Consider the following 22,550-nt stretch of genomic DNA (forward strand, 5'->3'; position numbering starts at 1 on the left):
TCCGCTTCTCACCCAAGAGGTTGATGACGGGTTTTAGCACGACCAGGAGTGCTTTTTCCGCTCCGCCTTTTTTTCTTGTCCGCTCAAAATGGATATCATTAGTTTGTACACAGGAAACGCATAACAAATGTGAATGCCACCGGGTTTTCGCCCATCTATAACGATGAAAATTCCGGCTAAAAACTTCTCACAATAGCGGAGCGGTGCAGATGTGCGAGAGAACTGTGAAGATAATGCATTTTTATTACTTCTCCTGAATTTTCTTTAAAAGAATTCATTGATTTAATATCCTTCCCATACATTATAAAAAGACGCCAACAAAGTAATGAAATATGAAGAAGAAGGTTTACGTATTTTTCTTTAATTGCCCTTGTACTAGGGTATCACAAACACGATAAACAATATGTGACAGTGAGCCATATTTATTTTTCAATTTATTACACAAAGCTTAAACCAGGTTACGAATTGAGATTTTATTACAACATACAAATGTTTCATACAAATACATGATGTTTTATTGTTAACACAATTTAATATAGAATTATAGCTGTTTGCGGGCATAATTGATGAGAGATGAAAATAGAGAACACTTCATGAATGATTCCAATTAATGACCTCTTGACAAAACATAAAATGAACGTAATGGTTAATCTTATATATTATAGCACATTGTAAAATGGTAAACATAAACATTCGGTAATATCAAACAAGAAAAACATCCTTAAGCAAAAACATCCATGTTGCAACATTTTCAAATATCGTATCAGATTTCAGAGTGATTTGGCCATTTAAAGAATTTCATGCAAATTTGGCAGACAAAAACACATTTACAATGTTCTGTTGTGTTTTTTTTTAGTTATCAATTTCAGATCGAGATATAAATTACACTTGTCTTTTGTTATGTTGTTTATATTTATATGCATGATATCAAACTTATTAAAAGTGTGATAACAATGACTTGAAATTTACGCAGGAACATTGTTGAATATTGCGGTATGGCACTTCGATAAGAACAAATCTAGATTTGCTTCCTACAAACATGATCCTGTGTTCACCATAACTAACACAAAACATTCATATTGATTGTAATGCATTAAAACAACTTTTAAAAGAACACATTCCTTGTACAAAACCAAACAATAACAAACAAAGACTAAACCTACATTTTGGAATCCCCATAAACATTGACTCATACAGTGCTGTAGACTTATTATACATGTTCATGTATCATGTACATCCATCTTTTAGCTGAATTACGAAACTTTGGAAGTCTACCATCATGTGTGATTTTTATTGTCATAAGTACAGTTTTAAATCCTGTGATTAATCCCAATATTTTAAATGATCCAACATCAAAGTCCTACAAAATCAATCGCCATTTTCTATGGGCTCGTCCTTCACGTCAGTAACCCTCTCCACCTTAATGCTGGCCATATCTCCGAGGGCGCCCGTCACCGTGTTCGCAAGATTCTGCACAAAGTTCTGCGTCTCCATCAGCGCAGATAGGTACTTTCTATTGTTGGACTCGGAGCTGTTCGTAATCTTGAGTTGCACGGAAAGCTCGTGCTTTGTGGTTTTGAGGTCAGATGCTAATTTCGAGTTGGCTTCTTCTTTGCGCTTCAAGTCTTTCTTGGCTTGTTCTGAAAAAATATTGTTAATAATTTTAAGTTTGAATTGTAGTTTGAGATAGTATTATGCACAGTGTATTCTTCTTACTCTATCATTTGTGATGATTATCTTTGTTTCAAATAGATTATAGGTCAGGCAACAGGGGTCTTCTGTCATCACAATGCTGAACACTTTTAATTTTAATAGTTATCTTATGTAGGTGTTATCACACTGTTCAAACAATGCAATGTCATGATCTGCTTAGTTGATAACAGTTCATATAATCAGCATAATCTTACATCATATGTGATAGACCTACTGACTCTCTCGTAGGGTTGTAAGCATGATTTAAGTGCATGTCAAGTTGTATTGTCTCGAGCAGCATGCATACCAGATTTCATTTGAATATCTTTAATGTTTTTATTTTATTAATGGCCAAGGCTAAAGCTGCAAAAAAACCTGCCCTGGTATAAAGAATTTGTATGCTGTTTATCAAATAAACAAACTAACATGCATGCACAGGGATGCTGTACATGTGCTTAATATAGCTGACCTAAACAAGCACCAGAGTAGATCATAAAATTTACTCACTATGTTATGCATTGTACAACCTTTCAATCCAATACAAGAAAGTAAACACTGTGGGTCATGTGTATTCCTGTTTACAATCTGCATTTCATGACCCCATCAAATGTTTAAAATCTTTTTACAGTTAACAGATATTTTTCTCACAAAGTACAATACATTTATTCATGAAATTTTCTCTGCCATTTCAATCGAAATGTTGCAAATGAGCTATATGAAAAGTTTTTAGGCAAATAACTTCTTGGTAATTACACTATTTGATATAAGGGCTCTTGGATGTGAAGCATGTTAAAAATATCATGAAAATCTGCCCCAGCGCCATCTACAGGCTAAAATGGTCAAGTTGGGGTGCTTCAAGTTGCACAACAGTTCCAATGACATGATACAATGGCTATTGAAACAAGACCAGCTCAAAATATAGCATACAACAGCTTTCAAACAGGAACACTGTTGACTCACCCTTTTCTTCCTCCAGTTCAACCACTTTCTTCTCATAGTCGGCGATGGAATTATCTCCTTTGGTTAGCCTCTCCAGCAGACTGTCAATATCCAGCATGGCCCCATTGTACATCACCATGCCAGTAAGGGGCTCATCAGACTTGGTGGTGGCCCCGCGACCCCTCCTGCCAGGCGTTGAGGGTTCGTCCTTCTTAGGGGATGACAGGAGTTCCCTGTTGCCTGTAATATAATCAAGTATTGGCACTTACTCATATTATATTTTATACTTTTTCATGGGATAGTTTTTAGTGGATAATCTTTTTTGTCATTAGTTTTAATAAAATCTACCACTAACAATAACATCATAGATAACTAAGCATTTTGTGCAATAGCGGAATGAAAAGTTTTTAATTCATAAATGCTAAAACCTTAATATTAACGTTCAACATTTATCCCTTATTTGGAATAAAAGAGGAGTTAAATTGAAGTTTAATCAATCTATTAGTAACAAATCAATTCCATTTTTTCCACTCTACTCTTACCTGAAGCTAGTTTCTCGAGATCAACCTCCACTTCCACTTTGGGTGTGGCCTCATCCTCCTCCCCTATTGCCTCGTCCGTCAACTTGCGGTAGTAGAATGAGTCCCGGGACAACACCTTCTGTACCAGCTTCTTCACCTGTGGCAAGAGTTGTAGGGAAAGATGGTAATGAATATAGGTAGAAATATATTGAAGTCTTGCAGTTATTAATGATGGCTAACAGCTCATTGTCAAATTGCAGTCCAGGATACCAGCTTTACCCAGGAACAGGTATGAAAGAATAAAGTAGTTCACAATTTAAGCTGAATTTCATTGCAGGAGTTGAATGCAAAACATTATCAAATCTTAATAAACAAGTTAGCTCATCATATGTCATCCTTTTTACTTTCACAAGACACACTGGTAAGGATGCAAGTGTGCCAGTTCATTATTTCTTTGTAAAGAAACTTTGACATGAGATAGCAAAAAACTTTGATTGACAATTCAAATTGATCCTTCTTTCATTTCAAAGAAATAACACCTTTTGTGACATTTAAATAGTAACAAAGGAAAAAAAATTATATTCTTTTTTAAGAAAGGTATCGTCTATGTTTATTTCATAATTTTACATTACAAAATAGGCCTATGTTTCTATAATAAAGTCATTTAATGGAGGTGGATTCCATTTTTGACATTTACGGAATAGCCGATATTAAAACAGGTGAAAAAAATGCCCTGTTCCTAATAAACTTCCCCCGTACCTGAGCGCGTGAGAGGTTAAGCCCAATGGTATGTACAATCTCCTCCACATCTTTGTCCACAATGTAGCCGCAGTGGTTCTGGTCAAAGTAGATACACGAGAGCAGCAGGTCGGGCATCACCGTCCGGAATTTTCTCTTCTCTTTTTTATCCTTCTTATCTTTGTCTTTCTTCTCCTCATCTTTTTTATCGTCTTTATCTTTCTTTTCATCTTTGTCACTGTCCTTCTTTTCATCGTCCTGCAGATGATACATAGTATTGTAAGTAATTTACCCAGCTCTGGTTGTCATTCAACAATTCAATGAATCCATGTTAATAATATACCCTGCTCATCCCCAATTTCTCCAAACATCTTTAGTCCCTTATAACAGGTTTAAGCTAAGCTCACTAATTTTCTTTTGGTATAATTTTTGAAATATTGACAATTTGTGAAATATTGACAATCTTAAGGATTTTTGGACTTTAAAAAGGAATTTATCTTAATAATAATCATGTTTAACTAATTTTTTCTTTAGCAAAATAAAGACCAAGTATGAAATTTGGCTTAATGAAATAAGCCACTTAAGCTTGTTACGCTTTAGAACTTTCGAGAAATTGGGGGAATTCAACAATTCAATTGAAATTGAAGGCATTAGATTTATCTTGTTAAGTTACTGTGAAGAAAACTGTATTAACCTTTGCTAAATCACTTTCACTGACACAATATTGCATGAGAGTGTGGTCTTTCTTTCAAAAATAAAATCACAATGTTGTATAATTCTATATAATACCTTGACCACCTCTCAGTAGAAACCACAGACAAAGAGACCGGGAGGAGCAAGGCTCCCATTTACGTCATGTTAATTATGTATGTTTCTATGGGAGTTATGGGTCATGTGTACATGTGTGTCTTTGGCATCATGTGTACCAAGGTTAAGACTGATAACTTTTCTCACCTTCTTCTTATCATCATCTGTCTTTTTCTTCTTCTTGTCTGGCTCATCGGCCTCCTTGTCTTTTTTCTCATCTTTATCTTTCTTTTTTTCCTCCTTCTTGGGCTTTTCTGGAGCCTTGCTCATGGCCTTGTAGATGCCAAAGCTGAAATCTCGCATCAGCATCTCGTTGAAGAGCTCCGCAAACAGGGACACCTGGAATCAAAAGGAAATAGATGCTGATGCAGTCTTTTTTCTTTTTGAAAATTCACAAATTTAACTATCACAAAAATGTTTAATTTCACAATATTTAACCATATTCAGTCCCCTCAGAGAGCATTTTACTTAAACAGGTTACATACAAAAGCCTTATTTCTCAAAAAATCTTAAATACAATGGTGTTAAAACCTTTAAACAAATAAGCTGAAAAGTCCAATATAAATCCATTCCACAGATCAAAATTTAGTTGTAATCTTTTCAGAAATTTCACTTAAAAAGTGTTATCACTCTTTAAGAGAGAACATAATGCTTAGGTACTGCAAAACCTTTACTGCTTACTCAAGCCGTAATTATTATGATGCTAAATCGGATTATTAACGCCCTCCATCACTGTGAATTTGTAAATCTCTCTTAATAACCTGAATATTTATATCAGGATGGTCCAGATTGATGACAATTAGGCTGGTATGATAATTCTCACCTCAAATGAGTGCTCCTTGTTATCTTCCGGCCTGTAGTCTAGCAGGACACTGAGGGACATGACGGAGCAGTCAAACTTGCCCCCCTTTGCCTGGGCGTTGGGGTACACGAGGATACAGCGCTTCTCTGGCAGAGTGTAACGTCGCTCCAACACACCTCGCTTTTTCTCATCTTCCTTTTTCTTTTCTTCTTCCTGAAAGTTCATTTAAAAGTTAACATCATTTCAACTACTGTATAAACATTGTATCACACTATGTATTTTATTTGTACTTTTAGCAATGACCTGGTAATCTCACTTTAATCAAGTCTTTAGTAGAAAAAATTCTATATTCATGGTACACAATATACAATGAGAAATACATACATTGGGCCGAGTGTTCAGAACTTTGGTGAAGTTAAAAACATAACTAACGTCAACATTGCAAACTTGCAAATTTTTGCTGCTCTGGATGTTAAATGGATTCACTTGTGATCAAGAATTGAGACGAATGTTTTAGCTGAACTTGATAATATTTAAATATGTGTGCACATCATCAAATATTTCACGTTTGAAAGTTAACAACAATGTATTATGTTGTTAATCATGTTGTGAGCTTAAGAATTAGCCCAATGAGTGTAAAAAGTTCTATATAATTTTTTTTTATATTTGTCATATTTGCCGGCCTCACAGGTGTAATGCACATTTATAGAGCTAGAACTTGTATTCAACTAGTGGCCAAATTTCAACCGATAAATGCTGACTACATAGATGTATATGCACTAGAGCCTTTACACTTAATTATATTGTAAGACCTTCAGCAGGCATCACAGATTACTCCCAGCTTTTAAAATCCAAAACCCAACTCAAGAATTATAAAGACTCTACAGTAAGTCGTTAAAGATTCCCAAACCTGAAGAGTGGGTCTCCTCCAGAAACTGAGGTTTTCACCAAAATATAAAACCACACGCTTGCTTATCAGAGTGATTAATATAAATAAGTAAAAACCTGTTTCACAAATAAATATAAAATAAAAATTTCAAGTACCCTCTGAGAACAATTAGTTTCTTACCTCCTTTTTCTTCTTTTCCTCATCTTCCTCTGTGTCCATTTTCTCTTCTTCTTTCTCTTTTTCCTCCTCCTAAAACACAAGAAATGATAAGACTTTTGAATATAATATTCTGTCTTTAAACAGTCCATGAATTCTTTTCTTAATATATTAGTCCTTTCAATTTAAGAGTCTGAACTTAAATTCAAGAAGTTCCAATAAAAAAATACTGAACCTGCATATCTTAATTTGAAACAACAGTTTTTCTGTTAAGAGAGTCAATATTATTTACAATTTTATACTCTTGAGTTGGAGACTACCTATCTTTTTAGTTAGTTCTTCTATTATTCACAAAGGATTATTTATGATTCCATCAGATTAACTGACTTTAAAATGTATGAGCCAGAGTGCAATTCATGAAGTATCATAATGCCGCTGTTTGTTTGAAACAGTTATCCTTACCATATTTTAGAAAGTCTCCACTATACAATTCAACACAACAGTAAATGACTCTAAACTAGAATATCTAACATAGGTCTGTCAGGGGTTAAGGTCTGAAACTGTCCTAAGTCAGATTGGCTGATTTTATTTCTCCAATATACCTCTATATGAATTTGTCTTCTACTAACATCACTTCACTAAACAATTATATTAAAGTCCAAAATAACCATTTTAGTGTAGCCCCATTTCCCATTTTGTACAATATCTCTACCTTTGTCTCCTGGTTCTGTGTGGCTGTCTCCTCCTCCAACTCCTGTTCTGTCTTGAGAGCCTTTGTGAGACGGGCAATCAGCTGGGACTTCAGACCCTTTGAGCTCATGGTGCGGCATTCCAGCTCACGACGTAGGTCCAGGATCTAAGGATAAAATAGAAGTATTTAGCTTGGGGGACCTTGGTTTGGTGGGTAAAATCAGCTGGGACTTAAGGCCCCAATTTCTCGACACTTCTTAAGCTTAACAGGCTTAAGTAGATTATTTCAATTAGCAAAACACATACTTAAATAAAATTTTGATAAATGAAAAAATGTTTATTCTGATAATCATGATGATAATTCCTTTCTGAAGAACAAAAACTCTTGAAGAAGTCAACATTACGCAATTTATTGAAAACCAAAAATAGTGAGCTTAGCTTAATCCTGTTATAAGGGACTTAAGAAGTTTCGAGAAATCAGGGCCTGGCCATTAGAGCTCATGGTGCAGCATTCCAGCTCATGAAGTTGGTCCAAGTCTAAGGATTAGATAAAAGTATTTAGCTTGGGGGACCTTGGTTAGGTGGGTAAAATCAGCTGGGACTTCAGGCCATTAGAGCTCATGGTGCAGCATTCCAGCTCACGACGTTGGTCCAGGTTCAATGGATCAGAAAACATTTACCATTAAGGTCTTCCTTGGCAGGAAACAACTGGGAGTTCAGGCTCATAGAGCAGATGGAGCTGCACTCTAGGTGACCTGGAGGTCACATAATTTTCTTGGATCAGGGTTGGAAAAGGGTCAATTTTATTGAAGATTGCAATGTAACATTTCAGGAAATGTAAACTTTAAAAGCAATGTCAATCTTGATGTCAATGCTTTTCTTAAATATCAATGGCTGCCCTCTTCTTGATGACAATTCTATTCTATGAATTTGATAGCAATGAAACTTTGATGGCAATATGAAGAAGGCAATCTTCAGACAAGATGTCAATGCTAGTTTTGATGAAAATACAGTTTCAAACAGCAAATTAACTTTTGATGCCAATTCTACTTTTAATGATAAGCCATAAATTTCTATATGTACATACCTTCATGGATTTCGGGTCCAGCTCTGAGTAGTGGGTGGGGTCTTTCTTTTCAATCTCGATATCGCCGCCTTCCTCATCCTCTTCTTCCTGGATAAAACACCCGAACAAAAGGTTATTTCTGAACTGAATGGGGTGCATGCAAAGCATAAATACAAGTCGAACATGATAGGTACTGTATGGTAGAAAGGGAAAAGAGTCGAGTCTGCAATATTCGGTCTCCTTAAATTCATCAGTGATCACATCCGATTTTGGTTTTCCCATTGGTGAATCTATTTTCCAAACTGGAATTGTAACGATCTTTCTTGCAGAAAGGTAACTCATCAGCCAAAATGGTACGAGAAAAAAAATATAAAAAATAAAAATTGCCTTTACAGCTTGATGTGACACTCCACATTGCAAAATTTTCTCCCAGCAAAAAAAATTGATATATAAACTAAAACAAAGCTATGATGACAAAACAAAAAGAATCTGTTTTGATTTTCATACAGATGACCTCTGGCTTAGATTACAAGTCAATCTTGACAAGCAAGATGACTTATGGCATCTCCTGAGTTGTTGCGTTACCGGTAAGCGTGATACACCCGAAACTTAGCAGAGACAACATTAAGAACGATTGGAACGATCGTTCATTCAAAGCTATTCAAAAATAAAAAGACAACATGGTTAAATGGTTATGAATGTCAAAGGTAATCTGCCTGTTGCTCCTCTTTTCCATCGAGTTGGGCGAGCTTTTTCTGCAGCTGTTTTTTGTAACCTAGCTGCAAAGTCTCCCATTCGAGGTGTGTTGGTTCACAGCTCCAGACATCCGGCAAATAAATCACACTTGTTTCTACACGTGCGGGAACTAATTTGCCTTTGTGCATCTCCTCCGGCCTCAGGTAACGCACTTCCGCTACCCGGTACCTGTATAAGTTAGGGATAATTTTCTACATCAATTACCTTCTTACACATATAGTGTTATGGTGGTAACATAATGTGGATGAATACAGGATTCAGTGATGATATTTATTTATATAAAATCCAAAAAAGTCTGAAAATGGTACACCTCGTAATGTCCAGGAACCAAATGCAACGGTGATGAAACAAAATGATACTAGAAATGTCTTGATTTTCATCTTGCTGCATGAAATGATATAGCTGCAGAGGATGATGAGGATGGAAATGAGGACATACTATGTTCATGCTTTTATCATGAGGGACATATACAATTTCTGACAAACAATTCATACACCATTATGTTTATAAATTACATTAAAATACTTCTAAAGCATTGCAAATAGTATGGCACTTAGCACTATAAACAGAAGTATGGGGAAAAGAACTTATTTAACATTTAGAAAGTTAGTAATAATTAATATATTTACTTAGCAATGAGGTTGAATTAAATCCAATAACACATTTATTAAGTGAAAGGACAATGAGAAAAAACATACCATTGAGTACAAGCGCTGAGATTTATCCCAGTCAGGGCCTTGGCAGTCCTGATGGCAGTCTTAATTAGGACTTTAGGGTCTTCAGTTGGATTGGGACCGTCCAAAGAAGGGGACCAGGGGCCGCCAATGGCGATTGGTTCGTTCTTGCCCTTGACTCCGACCAGGAAGTTTATAAGTCTGGTGGGGTGGACAAAGTTCTCCTGCACATTCTCAGGGTCCTGGGACAGGGCGCACGACTTGTGGTAGAGGTCGTCCAGGCTCGGGCTGGCAATCAGCATCACCTGTTCACATTGAAGAAAATGATAATAAGTAATTTCAGAAAAGTTCAATACATGTATTTCATAACAAAAAAGAAAAAGAGAGATTCATCACATACTTTCCATTTAAATTAACAACTCACTTGTGCCTGTCAATGCTATGAAAGAGATTAAGATTAGTACTTTATAAAGACAAATGACACTGATCAGCAATGTCACACCTAGAAAATATGCCATGGTTGGAATAAACCAGAAACAAGCAACGTCATTGATAAATATTGGTAGTATCAACTTGTTGATTACCCGTACTGAATTTACCTTAGCACTAAAAAGGTGGTCAGCATCAGGCGGGTCAAGGACAGCCGTGTTCTGTCCAACCCTCTCTATGTCCTTGTGCATTACATGGAAGCTGCATGGTTTGCCCAGCTGGAAAGGGCGGAGCAATGGGAATGCATCGTGCCAGGGGAACTCAGCATTGAAGAAATCACTGGGGATGTACATGTTTGTGTACCGGGATTTGAGGGTGACCACACTGGCATTCCTCCTGTAAAGAAAAAGAAATTGTCAAATTTGATGTGACACAAAACAGAAGATGTTTATGGCAGTAGATTGATAATTTTGTTATAAATGTTTGGTTCATACGAAAGCATGTGTAAATATATATGTATAAACTGTATTTTCCATATGAACCATTTGTTTTTTTGGCATGGACTCAATATGATTTCTTCTTTCCATCATGATTGTCAAAATCAAGGCTAATCTTAAATTTACCTACAAATGGTAATGCAGTGAAAACTCACAAAGTAAGAAGAGTCTTGGGGACCTGCACAACATATCTGGGAATGATTCTTTGACGACGTCTAGCTGGACTACGGGACCTTCGGGACGCGACAGATGTCTCGCGCTTGGGTGATCTTGACCTTTTCCTCTTCTCACCACCCTCTGAGCTGTCCTTGTCGTCAGACTTACTTGCCCCGTCACGTTTGCTGTCTTTCTCTTTATCATCCCGACGATGGGGGCGATCACGCTCGGACTCGCGTCGGTCAAACCTCCGACCTCCTGATCTGTCCCTGCCTCGTCGACCTACAGTTGCAAAAAGTTACTGTGAATTCAACAAGGCTTTGTTAACAGTATAAGATTAGACTTGATGCAGGGCTCTCGATAAGAGCCGGGGGCCGGGGATATCCCCCGGCAATTATGGCTGTATGACCCGGCTATTCTCAGGTTAACAGCTGCCTTCTCAATTAGTAATATGTCATGATTGTATTCTTAAAATGTCGCTTATCTTAAATAAAAATAATACTTTGTCTAAACGTAAAAAAAATGAATTGAAACGATGTAAATTACGATCAATTTTATTGTTAAATGCGCCCGATTGCCGATTTGCATCGTGGTATTCAAAGCGCTTGAATTTGAACTAATATGCATCTACAAGACTTGGAGTGCTTTGAATCCGACAGACGCTTATTTAAAATAACATGAGATGATATCGGCGTATTAATTCATTAAAGTACAACCCAGAACATCGACGATAACAAGCTAAATATTCGATAAAACAACAACATTAAAATGCGAAAATGTCAAAAAGTAAAAAAGACGGGAAGGGCGATGTTAAACAAAGATAAATGGAATCGTTCTTTGTTTCTAGGTAGGTATATGAATGAGGGCACTTGTTATTGATTTTAGGTATCAAGTAACACTGCAATAGGAAAACCCCTGCCCAAATTATTTTAACACCTGTTGTTAAGAATTTCAATATTGTTAATACTGCATTTATAATCTTTGATTTTCATAATACATGTTGTTGTATTGTACATGTTAAATGATGCTTCTGTGCAAACTGAAGGTGGAAAACCTATGACCCGAGACAAGATTGCGGATCTGGTTCAGGATGAAGTGCTGGTTTATAGCAGGGCATTTGATCTGCCATGGGCTGATGAGTCAGAGCTGGAGGATGACTATTTTGATTAGAAGATGACTATTTTAAATGACTATTTTGATTCAATTTTCTTTTTTTAAATAAAAATATGTACGTTTTTGAACCAAGGATTATTTTTGTTTACTTGTATCAATGGTATTTACATATGTAAAATGATGTTCAAAACAGGAATTTTGCTCTAATGAGAGCTAACCTTGACTGAATTCATAATTAAAATCTTTTTCGGCCGGGGGCCTGTGGCCCCCTGGACCCCCTGCTGAATAGGGGCTCTGCCCTTAAAACCCCGCTGGGGGAGATCCCCAAGACCCCCCTTCTACTTACCTTGAACACCCTCCTACTTCAAAACTTATTGAGAGCCCTGTTGATGTGGACCATAAAAGAAATGAAACATTCACACAGATGCACATCTTCATGTCATGTTTACTTTTTTTGCAATAATTCATCCATGAAAACTTCACAAGCATGTAAAAAAATCCTTCTGTATACCACTACCGGTAATTAAATGTTATGTCACTCACCAGTGTGTGTATCCAACAGGGGTGATGGCTTGCTTCCTGGTAAACTGCCACCTCCTCCGGACTGAAAACAAGCACAGATTGAATTCACAGCTTCAAAGGAATTTGTAAGATCTTTTCTCAACTTTTATATAATACATTAACCACAACATGTTGTTAATTTATTTCGCAAAAATTCATGCTCATAAACACGTTAAGAATAAAGAAATGAAAAGGTCTGCATTAAAAATAAGTGAAAAAAAGTTCATCTAACAAAGTTTAGACCGAAAGATGAGAGTAAATACAAAATTTTAATATATATATCAAATTTTAATGTATATACCAAATTTTAATGTATATATACCAAATTTATCCTCAGAAAATGATTTAAATTAATGCCTGCATACTATTATTTTTTTATGCTAAACAGTGTTAGAAGTATTTAAACATACTTTTTCTCACTACATTTTTTCCAGTGAATTATCTAAAACCATACAATGTATATGCTTTCCTAAGGTTAAGTCAGATTTTAAAAAGGACTGGGTGCTTTAGAAATGGGCTGAGGGAGAAGAGGAACGAATGTATCATGCTGTGAAGTATTTTACCAATAGGAATTCACAGAAAAAGTTACGAAATGTGCTAAGTTCAATTACATAGTAATGTTAGATTTCAACAATTCGACAATTGTGTCAAGTTCCTATGAACTTATAATCATATTTTAAGTTTTAAAAAAAACAAAAGATGCATTTAATTATCTTCAGCCCTAATTCTATAAAGGCAGGGTAGTGCTAAAACCCGATGTTTTACCATACCTGGTAGTTGAGGACCTTGACACTGGTGGCATTCCACTTGAAGGGCATGTTGGCATTAAACTGGGCCTCCACCAACACCCTGTCACCAACCTTCGGCATCTGACCTTTCACACACCTGTAGGGGATTCAAAACATTTAAATGTAGTTTACAATTCATATTAAAACAAGGCAGTCCAACGGACCGCTATATCCCCTGCCATTATTTTTTAGTATATTTTGTTTTTCTCGCAACCTGACCGGTATGTTGAATCTGACCAAAATTGTACACAACCACTGGTCAAGAGTGGGAATATAGGAAATACAAGTTGTTTGATCGGTAACCTAAATATTCTTGGATATTTGAATAAATTATAAAAGGATATTTGTTAAAGTTTTTCATATTGTGTGTAGTGTAGGTTAGATCAATGTCAAGGTTATTTTGGCTAAAAATAGGAAGGAAAATGAGTCCTTGATTTCTAACATTGATGAAATAGCAAGCCTTAAGTTTTTCGATAAAGTGATATATATATTGTGGTGACGTCAAAACATTGTTTTACTGCTTTTGAAGAGAAAACACATGAATATATTATCACATTTGTGTCCACTGTTTTTTTTAAATATTAAGCTTGTTGCACATAATGATAATGCTTGGTAGAGTGCCCTAAGTATCAATCTGTGCAACTTGTTTAACACTTTCAATGAATATTGATATCTTATCCCTATTTAGCATTCTCATAATATGGACCCAAAACTTAATGATGGATTACTGGCACAAATTGCAATTGGTTCAAGTTCTTGGATCAATTCAGTTATTGTTGCTAAAAGTACATGAAATGTATAAGGTCAATAAATCCACATACATGCATTATCCCCCCGCAGGGGGGGGGGGGGGGGGGGGGGGGGGAGAGAAATCCCCCGGAATTTCTACTCATCCCCAGGTCCCCCCGCCGGGGGATCCATATCCCCTGGAATTTAAAAAATAAAATAAAAAAAATTCAAAACTTGCTTAAGGTTGACAGTGGAAAGCATCAATAGTGTTATGAGTGTGAAATTCCATGAAGGACCATGATGACTAAGTCCAAAAATTATTGTAATTTGAATGTATTTCTGTATTCATTCTTATATTATAAATGCAGATATTGCGCAAATTTTCGTCGCGTAAAAATCCCCTGGTGAAATATCAAAATCCCCTGGAATTCAGACCAAAATCCCCTGGGAAGCCTCTCAGAAATATGGCATGTATGAATCCAGTAAGAATTGACATGCCTACACCGCTAAATGTAAAAAGCCCGGACACAAGCACGTGAACTATGACCTTTATATGTCATATGTGACCTTGACCTTTGAGGTATGGACCCGGGTCAAGGTCACTGCAAATCGCCTCAATGGGGACAACATTTGTACAAAGTAATATGGTAATCCATCAATGCATAATTAAGTTATAGCGCAGACACGAGCATTTGTACTCTGACATTGAAGTGTCTTGTGTGACCTTGACCTTTGAGGTATGGACCCAGGTCAAGGTCACTGCACATCGTCTCAATGAGGACAACATTTGTACCAAGTAATATGGTAATCCATCAATGCATAAGTAAGTTATAGCGCGGACACGAGCATGTGTACTCTGACCTTTAAATGTCTTGTGTGACCTTGACCTTTAAGGTATGGACCCGGGTCAAGGTCACTGCACATTGTCTCAATGAGGACATTATTTGTATCAAGTAATATGGTTATCCATCCATGCATAAGTAAGTTATAGCCCAGACACGAAATGTTACAGCTAGACAGACAGACAGACAGACGGACAAAGTGCATTCGTATAATCCCCTCCCCACTCCGTGGCGGGGGATTAAAAAGTTTATATTGATGGAAATGTTATTTAGAGACTGAAATAACAAAAACATATTAAAAAAACCATAAATTTATTAAAGCATTTTTTAACCATTTCAGCAAACTCTCCTATCATTTTCATATAAATAAAAACATGACAAATAGTATACACTATTCTCAATTCAGGAGAAAAATCACCCAAAATAACATTTACAATTCACACTTCTGTGCCGGCATTTATAAATTTTATTTTACCATAAAAGTATATATCTTTGTTCCAATCATCAAATATAAAATATTTCAGATATTATACAGTTGATAATTAGCTTAAGAAAACAACTGAATTTAGGAAATGAATAAACATGTTTTTAATATGAAAACCGGACCAGAATACAAGCCCTACTCAAACATGTCAATAACCATTTCAGATACTACTTACGTAGTTTGAAAGAACACATCCTCATCCACGAAGCCAAAGTTGTCATGCAGTTTGGTGACGGAGCCTGTGAACACCCGCTGTTTAGGCTGCTGGTTTTGCTGTACAACCTGGGCTTGCTGTTGCTGGGCTTTTAATGTTGGGTAACTGATGGTGCCCATGTTGGCGGTTGCGAGGGAGGTCGGCATGGCAATTCCCGGCTGCGGCAACATTGCCTGCTGCTGCATAGTCTTGAAAATAGAAAACAATCAGGCTTTTTTTTAACTTACAGCACTACAAAAAGTCAAACAAATTTCATAACTGTACATACATAATCATAATATATGTACCTGTATCATTAGGAAATATTATCAAATGAAAAAAGGCATCATCAATTTCATTTAATGGCCAAGTTGGCAAAAGATGTGTTGCATGACAGTTTAAATCCATTATTAGTGCTACAACTACATGGATAACAAGAGCTGTCACAGAGACAGCGCGCTCGACTATTCTGCCGCTTTTCAATGTAAGGATTGAAACGTTTTGGCAAAACATGCATGGATCACTGTTAGATTAGATTTCAATGCAATATATGGTGTGCTGAGATATTAACATAAATGTGGTTCCATGCAAAATTTAAACGAGAATTTCTAAGTCTAATAATAAAGGGCCATTATTTGCAAAATACAGTTATCTAACTTTGTTATTCAATTAAGTTGGGTGGTTGAATACCACTGTCTAAAGTCTCAATGCAATACATCAAATAGTTGCTGAGATATTATCCTATGTGTGCTACCATGCAAGACCCTAACCAGAATTTCTAAGTCGCATCATAAAGGGGCAAAAAATATATATTATAAAAGATAGAGTTATCTTACTTGATTAAATAAAAAGGTAAATAGATGGGAGCCTGTGCGTAAAGTTTCAATGCAATACATGATGTATTCGCTGAGGTATGGACTTTAAAGTGGTTACAAGCAAAACCTTAACCAGAATTTCTATGTCGAATAAAAAAAGGGGCCATTTTTTTAAATTAATGAAAACTGGAGTTATCTCACTTGGTGAATTAAGTAGGTTTGATGGTTGACTACCATTGTATAAAGTCTCAATGCAATACCTCAAGTAGTTGCTGAGATATTAACCTATGTGTGTTTACACGCAAAACCTTAACCAGAATTTCTAAGTCAAATAATAAAAGGCAATTATTTGCATTAAATGCAAACTAGAGTTATCTAACTTGGTTAATTTAGTAGGTTGGATGGTTGAGTACCATTATATCAAGTATCAATGCAATACCTCAAGTAGTTGTTGAGATATTAACCTATGTGTGCTTCCACGCAAAACCTTAACCAGAATTTCTAAGTCGAATAATAAAGGCCTATTTTGCATTATATTCAAATAATTGTTATCTAACTTCATTAATTTAGTATGTAAGATAGTTGGGAATACATATCCAAAGTTTCAATGCAATAACTGATGTATTTACTGAGATAATGACTTAAAGGTGCTTACATGCAAAACCTAAACCAAGGTGTGACGCAGACTCCTTATTCTTCGAATAGTCAAGCTAAAAATGTACATTTAGTTTATTATAACCTTCAAAACAAGCCAATTTAAAACATTTGACACAGCGATCAGCATGAAAATGATATTGTTTAACTGGTATGCTAATCTCTCAAAATAGCCATTTCACTCACCTGAACCTGCATGGTAGCAGCTGCCATCTGCTGAGCCTGGAACTGTGACTGGAGGTTCTGCTGAGCAGCAAGGTTGTAAGCCGCTTGGGCACCCACACCTGGGTTTAGAATTTGCTGACCCATTGCCTGGGGTGTATTAAAATCTGAAAAACAGTTAAAAATGCATGAAACCTATTGTTTTGAAGTTGGTTTGCATTAAATGGCATTAATGGAATAGGCAAATAACGTAATATTTAAACATTTATATAAATGGAAATGAAGGTAACAAAAAAACGACACCATTGTTAATCTGACCTACCTGCACTAGCTCTTGCCCATGGCGGGTTTTTTCCTGCACCAAACTGTGCCATTGCTTCTTCAAAGAACTGTTAAGATAAAAGATACATAGGGCATCAAAAGAGAGAACCAATAGACATTTAGAATCACTGCCTGTTTTGTTCTTCTCAAATTTGAGGAAGGGGTATGAGGCCTTAATGAAATGGGGGAAAAATGCCTATGATACAAAATTACTTTGTAATTTTCATCATTACAATTGCATCACTCTACTTTACACTTCCCAAATGGATTGCCATAGTCCTGTTAGGCCAAATAAAAAAAATGTCTTGTTTCTGGTCACCCGACCGACCCTACTTTTTACCCCCCGACCGGTTTTTTTTTATAGCGTAAAGACCGTTTTTTATAATTAGCGTAAAGTGAGCCGGGATACCCGGTCCCGGCGCCGAAGAGTAAACCGCGCTATCCGACAGTAATATTATATTCGTGACGTGTTTTTTATACGGCCGTGTCGAAGATGGGCCCTGCGCAGACGACGTCTGTTACGCATTTGATAGCCATAAAAATAGACAAATGTTCGCACTTCGACGGTTGTAGTGTCATTAAAGTTGCCCATTCGCAAACAACAATAAAAAGTCTTTTCATCGATTTACATGGCGAGCGAGAAAATGTCCGACTTGCAGCTAAATGTTCGGTAAGTTGTATGGCTGTTAAGATATCGTAAAAGGGCCATCGTAAAACAAATAATGCCTCGACCGAGAATGACAGTTTTGGCACCGACATTTTCGTAATTCAAAAGACTACAGTACACTCCACGCGGAACTACCACTTTCCTCGGTGACTCGGAGGCGTTTTTAATTTATCGCGGATTTCCGCCGAGTACGCAACCTTTTTCCTCGCTAAATTTCGCCGAGTTGCACCAAGTTAATCGTTTTCTATGGAGGGTTTTATTGCCGGTAGCGCCGGTGATCGTATCGATTTATTGACCTAATCGCGGAACTCCGCGTTTTGTGCATAGCTACTACAGTACATTGCTTCTGTTAAAACAGTATTAAATAATGAGACATTTAATTTTTCAAAGTACAGTAAGTTTCTTTTTAAAAACAATTATTGTAAATTTTCATCAGCATCGTCAAACAACTGTTGTTTTTCACATTATGTAATTAAAAGATATACCATAGCGTGCGTTTGTGTTTGTTATTGTCATCTTTCTCTTACTATATTAAGGTGTTGAGAACTTAATTAGATTGGAGTAATGAAGGTGTTGAGAACTTTGTAAGTGTGAATATTTTTCGGTCATTATTTCTTAATTTGCATTTTACCACTTATTAACACTTATTGATGTATCCGTAGTTATCAATGGTTCTAAACTTATTTATTACGCATATAAGTGTAAATCCTTCATCAAGTTAATTAAAATCCCATTAAACACCATTTTATACATGCATTGAAATGAATAACACATTCTATCGGCTTCAGATCAAACAGTCTCACTGTGTGACGTCACATAACTCACAGTTTTACCCACGAGGATCTCATGGAGAGCATGTATATTGTTATCTAGGATTAATGTTTCTGAGTGGTGTTTTCGAATGTAACTTAAGTTTTGCATTTTCAACTTTAATTCATCACATTAATTAGTTACCTATATCATTGAATGTGTTGACTTTTATTGAGGATTCAATAAGTATAACTGTACATAATTGCTTCTTACAGTCTATAAGTGTGGTAAAGTTTTATTATTGGCAGATCGTTTTACAAAAATGTCATGTCTTTGTTTTCTTAATCCCTTGATTGCCCTTGTTGTTTATTTAATCCTACAATAAATATTTCACACTTCCTCTTTCTACATGCAATACATCGTTTAGGATGGGTATTTACTAATTAACTTGTCAACAGTGGTGTATACGGTTAGGTAAGGTTGAAACTTGGTAAGTGTGAAAGTTACGATTGATGTCCTTTGGATGTCCGAAAATTAGGTACGCGTAATAAATTATTTTTATAAATAATAGCAGGGTGTAGCAAAAAATATCAAATAAATTGAACAAAATTAGATACAGTGGGAGATTCTTATCGGTTTTTACCTCCGAGTAACGCGGCGATTGTAATTATACGGTCCACTGATCAGCCTCGGTGGGTGAACGAGTAAAAACGCCGAGGAAATACGATTATGATCAATTGGATGTCGCGTCTGCGATGACCAAAATCCGCCGAGGAAAACGGAAAGTGGTAGTTCCGCGTGGAGTGTACTGTATCTATACACATATACAAGGTTTATTTGAATCGGACGAATTAAGGCAAAATAATGCCGACGAAGCGTGAATCATTATGCTGAGTGAATGGATTTAAATACTTCGTCTCTCTCAAATACCGAACGTCATATTAAAACGTTTCATTTTTGGACCTTCGTTTTTAATGTTTTAAAGGATTAAAATTAATTTTCTGTATGAAGAACCATTGACATTACACTTAGTTAGATTTTGTCTCTGTGATGTTTAAATACCCAGTATTACGGTTTCTTCCATCCATGTTTATATTTGTTTTCTGACAAAGAATGACAATTGTTTCTTGAGATTATTTCAAATTCTAGTCTTGGACTTGTTGCTTCTTGTCATGTAATAGTGCTGTTGTTGTTCTGTTAAACTAATAAATACATATTAAAATATGGTTATAAACTTGTGTCCAGTTTCCTTTAAGCCATATTTGATGGTGTTGTATTGGCAGACAATATTTCATCATTTTTCAAACGCTATACTATTTCATTCCAAAGGTTTGAATAAAAAAAAAAAAAAAAAACCCTACCTACCGACCCTGTTTTTTTTTAGGCATGTGACCAGAAACAAGACATTTTTTTTTTTTGGCCTTAACTGTAATTGAAGTAATATGCAAGGCACACTCGATCAAAAGAGGGAATACAAGATGTCATAAAATACTAACTCAGGACAATGGTTACCTCCCTTTACAGTTACAGTAATCTTCTCTGCTCATCAAATTCAAGGGTGATTGCTGCGTAAGATATTAATTTATTTAAATCTATTTTTAAAACGTAAGATATTAATTCATTAAAATCCAGTTTTACAACTATGTTTGTTTGAGTAACTCCCCGTCCTAGAAGTTAGAGATGATTGTTGATTTTAGTTTTGCGGCAATGAACCATCAATATTGCTTGGGGAATTTTTCATTTTTAGGGAAAAACTATCCTTATTTTCCGAGGGGGACGGGTGTTTTTTACAATGGGCAGTTAAAACAGTCCCTTCTATATAAGGTAAAACAAATCTTGCTGACTGTGCTGCATTCAACAACAGTGTGGCTAACTGCCAGTTGACATGACTGTCAAGATTGAAATTTTTGTCAACATTGGTGTCAGCTAAAAAAACTTCATTGTACAAGTTTTACGTGCTGATTTATGTGGTATGAATGCCAAAAATTAAAAATAAATACTTGAAAATTATGGAAACCCGAACAAAATTGGTTTGTTCAAGCAATTCAACGACCACACAAAAAAGATTGGACTGGCGATCAAAAAGCGCATTGATGCGTTAACAAACATTTAGCACGAAATGACGATGTTACTAGTACGACATCCAAATCTTATATTACATTCATTGCAACACCGGTACAGTGGGTATGTTGTGTGATTAAAACCATACCTCTACGTCCAATTCAGTCAATGCAGGGTTGAAAAAAATGTCAATAATGCACGTTTCTGCAATACTTTAATGACGCCTGAAGTCAACAAATCGTTTTAAGCGAAAAATGTTTTAGATAAGGCTACATACCACTATTAGGTATGCTAAATATCCTTCACCATTTACATTATTACAGCGGATGGAATTTACCTCCGAAGACAACAAGGAAGGTACTTGGAGTAGAGGAAAGGCACATGTTTACATATATGTTATTTCAAACAGTTAGAATGATTTTATTTATGTTACCTGATAAAAAGGTTACATAAAATTTGAAATATAAGATAGCGGCAATGATGCGTGCATTATAAAATAAATGAACTATTTATGTATGTGTGCGATTAGAAGCTGCCATCACGTTATTATCATCGATGAAGCTACAGGAGCAATATATACTAGTAAGAGCTTAGCTACAAAAACTTTGTGATAGAGAGTCCGCTTCTGGTGCAAGAAATTTCTGGTCTAATCCTCGACCGCAGCATATACCAGTGCAGCAATACAAACCGTACCAGTGAATCCGTTGCCCGAACCTTGTCTTCTAGGTTACACTGATTAACTTGTACCGGTCAAATATAGGAAAGTTATCTCCAGGTAATTTAACCATATTCACAATCCCTTGTATCTTCATTATCTCTTCTGCTCTTCTGTTTTTCTTAAGTAACAGCCAAACGATTTGATTCCATCTTGAAAGCCATTTGACTTGTAGGTGGGTATTCGTAACCTAACACAAAAACAAAACAAAACACACACCAAAAAACCCAGTATGTTGTTCTGTTTTAATTATAATTTTGTAGAGAAAACTACATTTGAGTGCAAGTACCGTATTTTCTCGACTATAAGGCGATTCGCTTATAAGACGGCCCCCTAACTTTGCCCATGAAATCTGGTGTTTTTTGTTTCGACTCGCTTATAAGACGGGGTCAATTTTTAAGCAAATCTAAAATGCTAAAATTCTTCCTAATGTGTAAAAATGTTCAAGCTCAACGGACAATTATCGACTTTCGCGGTAACTGTTTTACTCAAAGAAAATGGCGTGTGAGCTCTCTATTTGGAGGTAGGTTAAAAATGAGTACATGGTTACGCGTTTAAATTTGCAGGTCGTTACTTATCGGAATTTTAATAATTAATCAATAACAACATATGTTTGTTTTAGTTTATTTTTTTATTGAAGACACCAATGAAGTTCTTCGGCAAAATAAATGGCTTCAATAACATAACTGCGAAAAGCCGAGGCATGAATAGGTGTTTGTTTAGCAATAATGCTTTAGGCAATATTGTCCCTTGATTGGCGACGAACATAATGGATTCATATTCGCATTGTCATTTGTTTGCTTAATCAAATTGACAGTTAGGTACCTACATCATATTAAGATTCCAATTTATTGATTTGATATATCTGTCAAACTAATTATAC

General features: G+C 35.9%; 1 protein-coding gene across 1 annotated transcript; it reads right to left on the minus strand.

Annotated features, from left to right (window-relative positions):
- Window positions 1–406: 406 nt before the first annotated feature.
- Window positions 407–21,200, minus strand: LOC128211650 (cell division cycle and apoptosis regulator protein 1-like). The gene is made up of 19 exons (XM_052916654.1): window positions 21,101–21,200; window positions 17,476–17,542; window positions 17,178–17,320; window positions 15,505–15,731; window positions 13,257–13,371; window positions 12,469–12,529; window positions 10,812–11,094; window positions 10,330–10,555; window positions 9,755–10,035; window positions 9,017–9,224; window positions 8,322–8,408; window positions 7,257–7,400; window positions 6,569–6,637; window positions 5,521–5,712; window positions 4,845–5,036; window positions 3,912–4,148; window positions 3,174–3,309; window positions 2,653–2,871; window positions 407–1,640 (listed from the first exon to the last, which is right to left on the minus strand). The coding sequence occupies exons 2-19, from the start codon at window positions 17,525–17,527 to the stop codon at window positions 1,369–1,371; spliced, it is 3,144 nt and encodes a 1,047-aa protein (XP_052772614.1). The 5' UTR covers window positions 17,528–17,542; window positions 21,101–21,200; the 3' UTR covers window positions 407–1,368.
- Between the last annotated feature and the right edge of the window lie 1,350 nt (window positions 21,201–22,550).

Source organism: Mya arenaria, chromosome 2, assembly GCF_026914265.1.
Source record: "Mya arenaria isolate MELC-2E11 chromosome 2, ASM2691426v1".
Lineage (NCBI taxonomy): Eukaryota > Metazoa > Mollusca > Bivalvia > Myida > Myidae > Mya > Mya arenaria.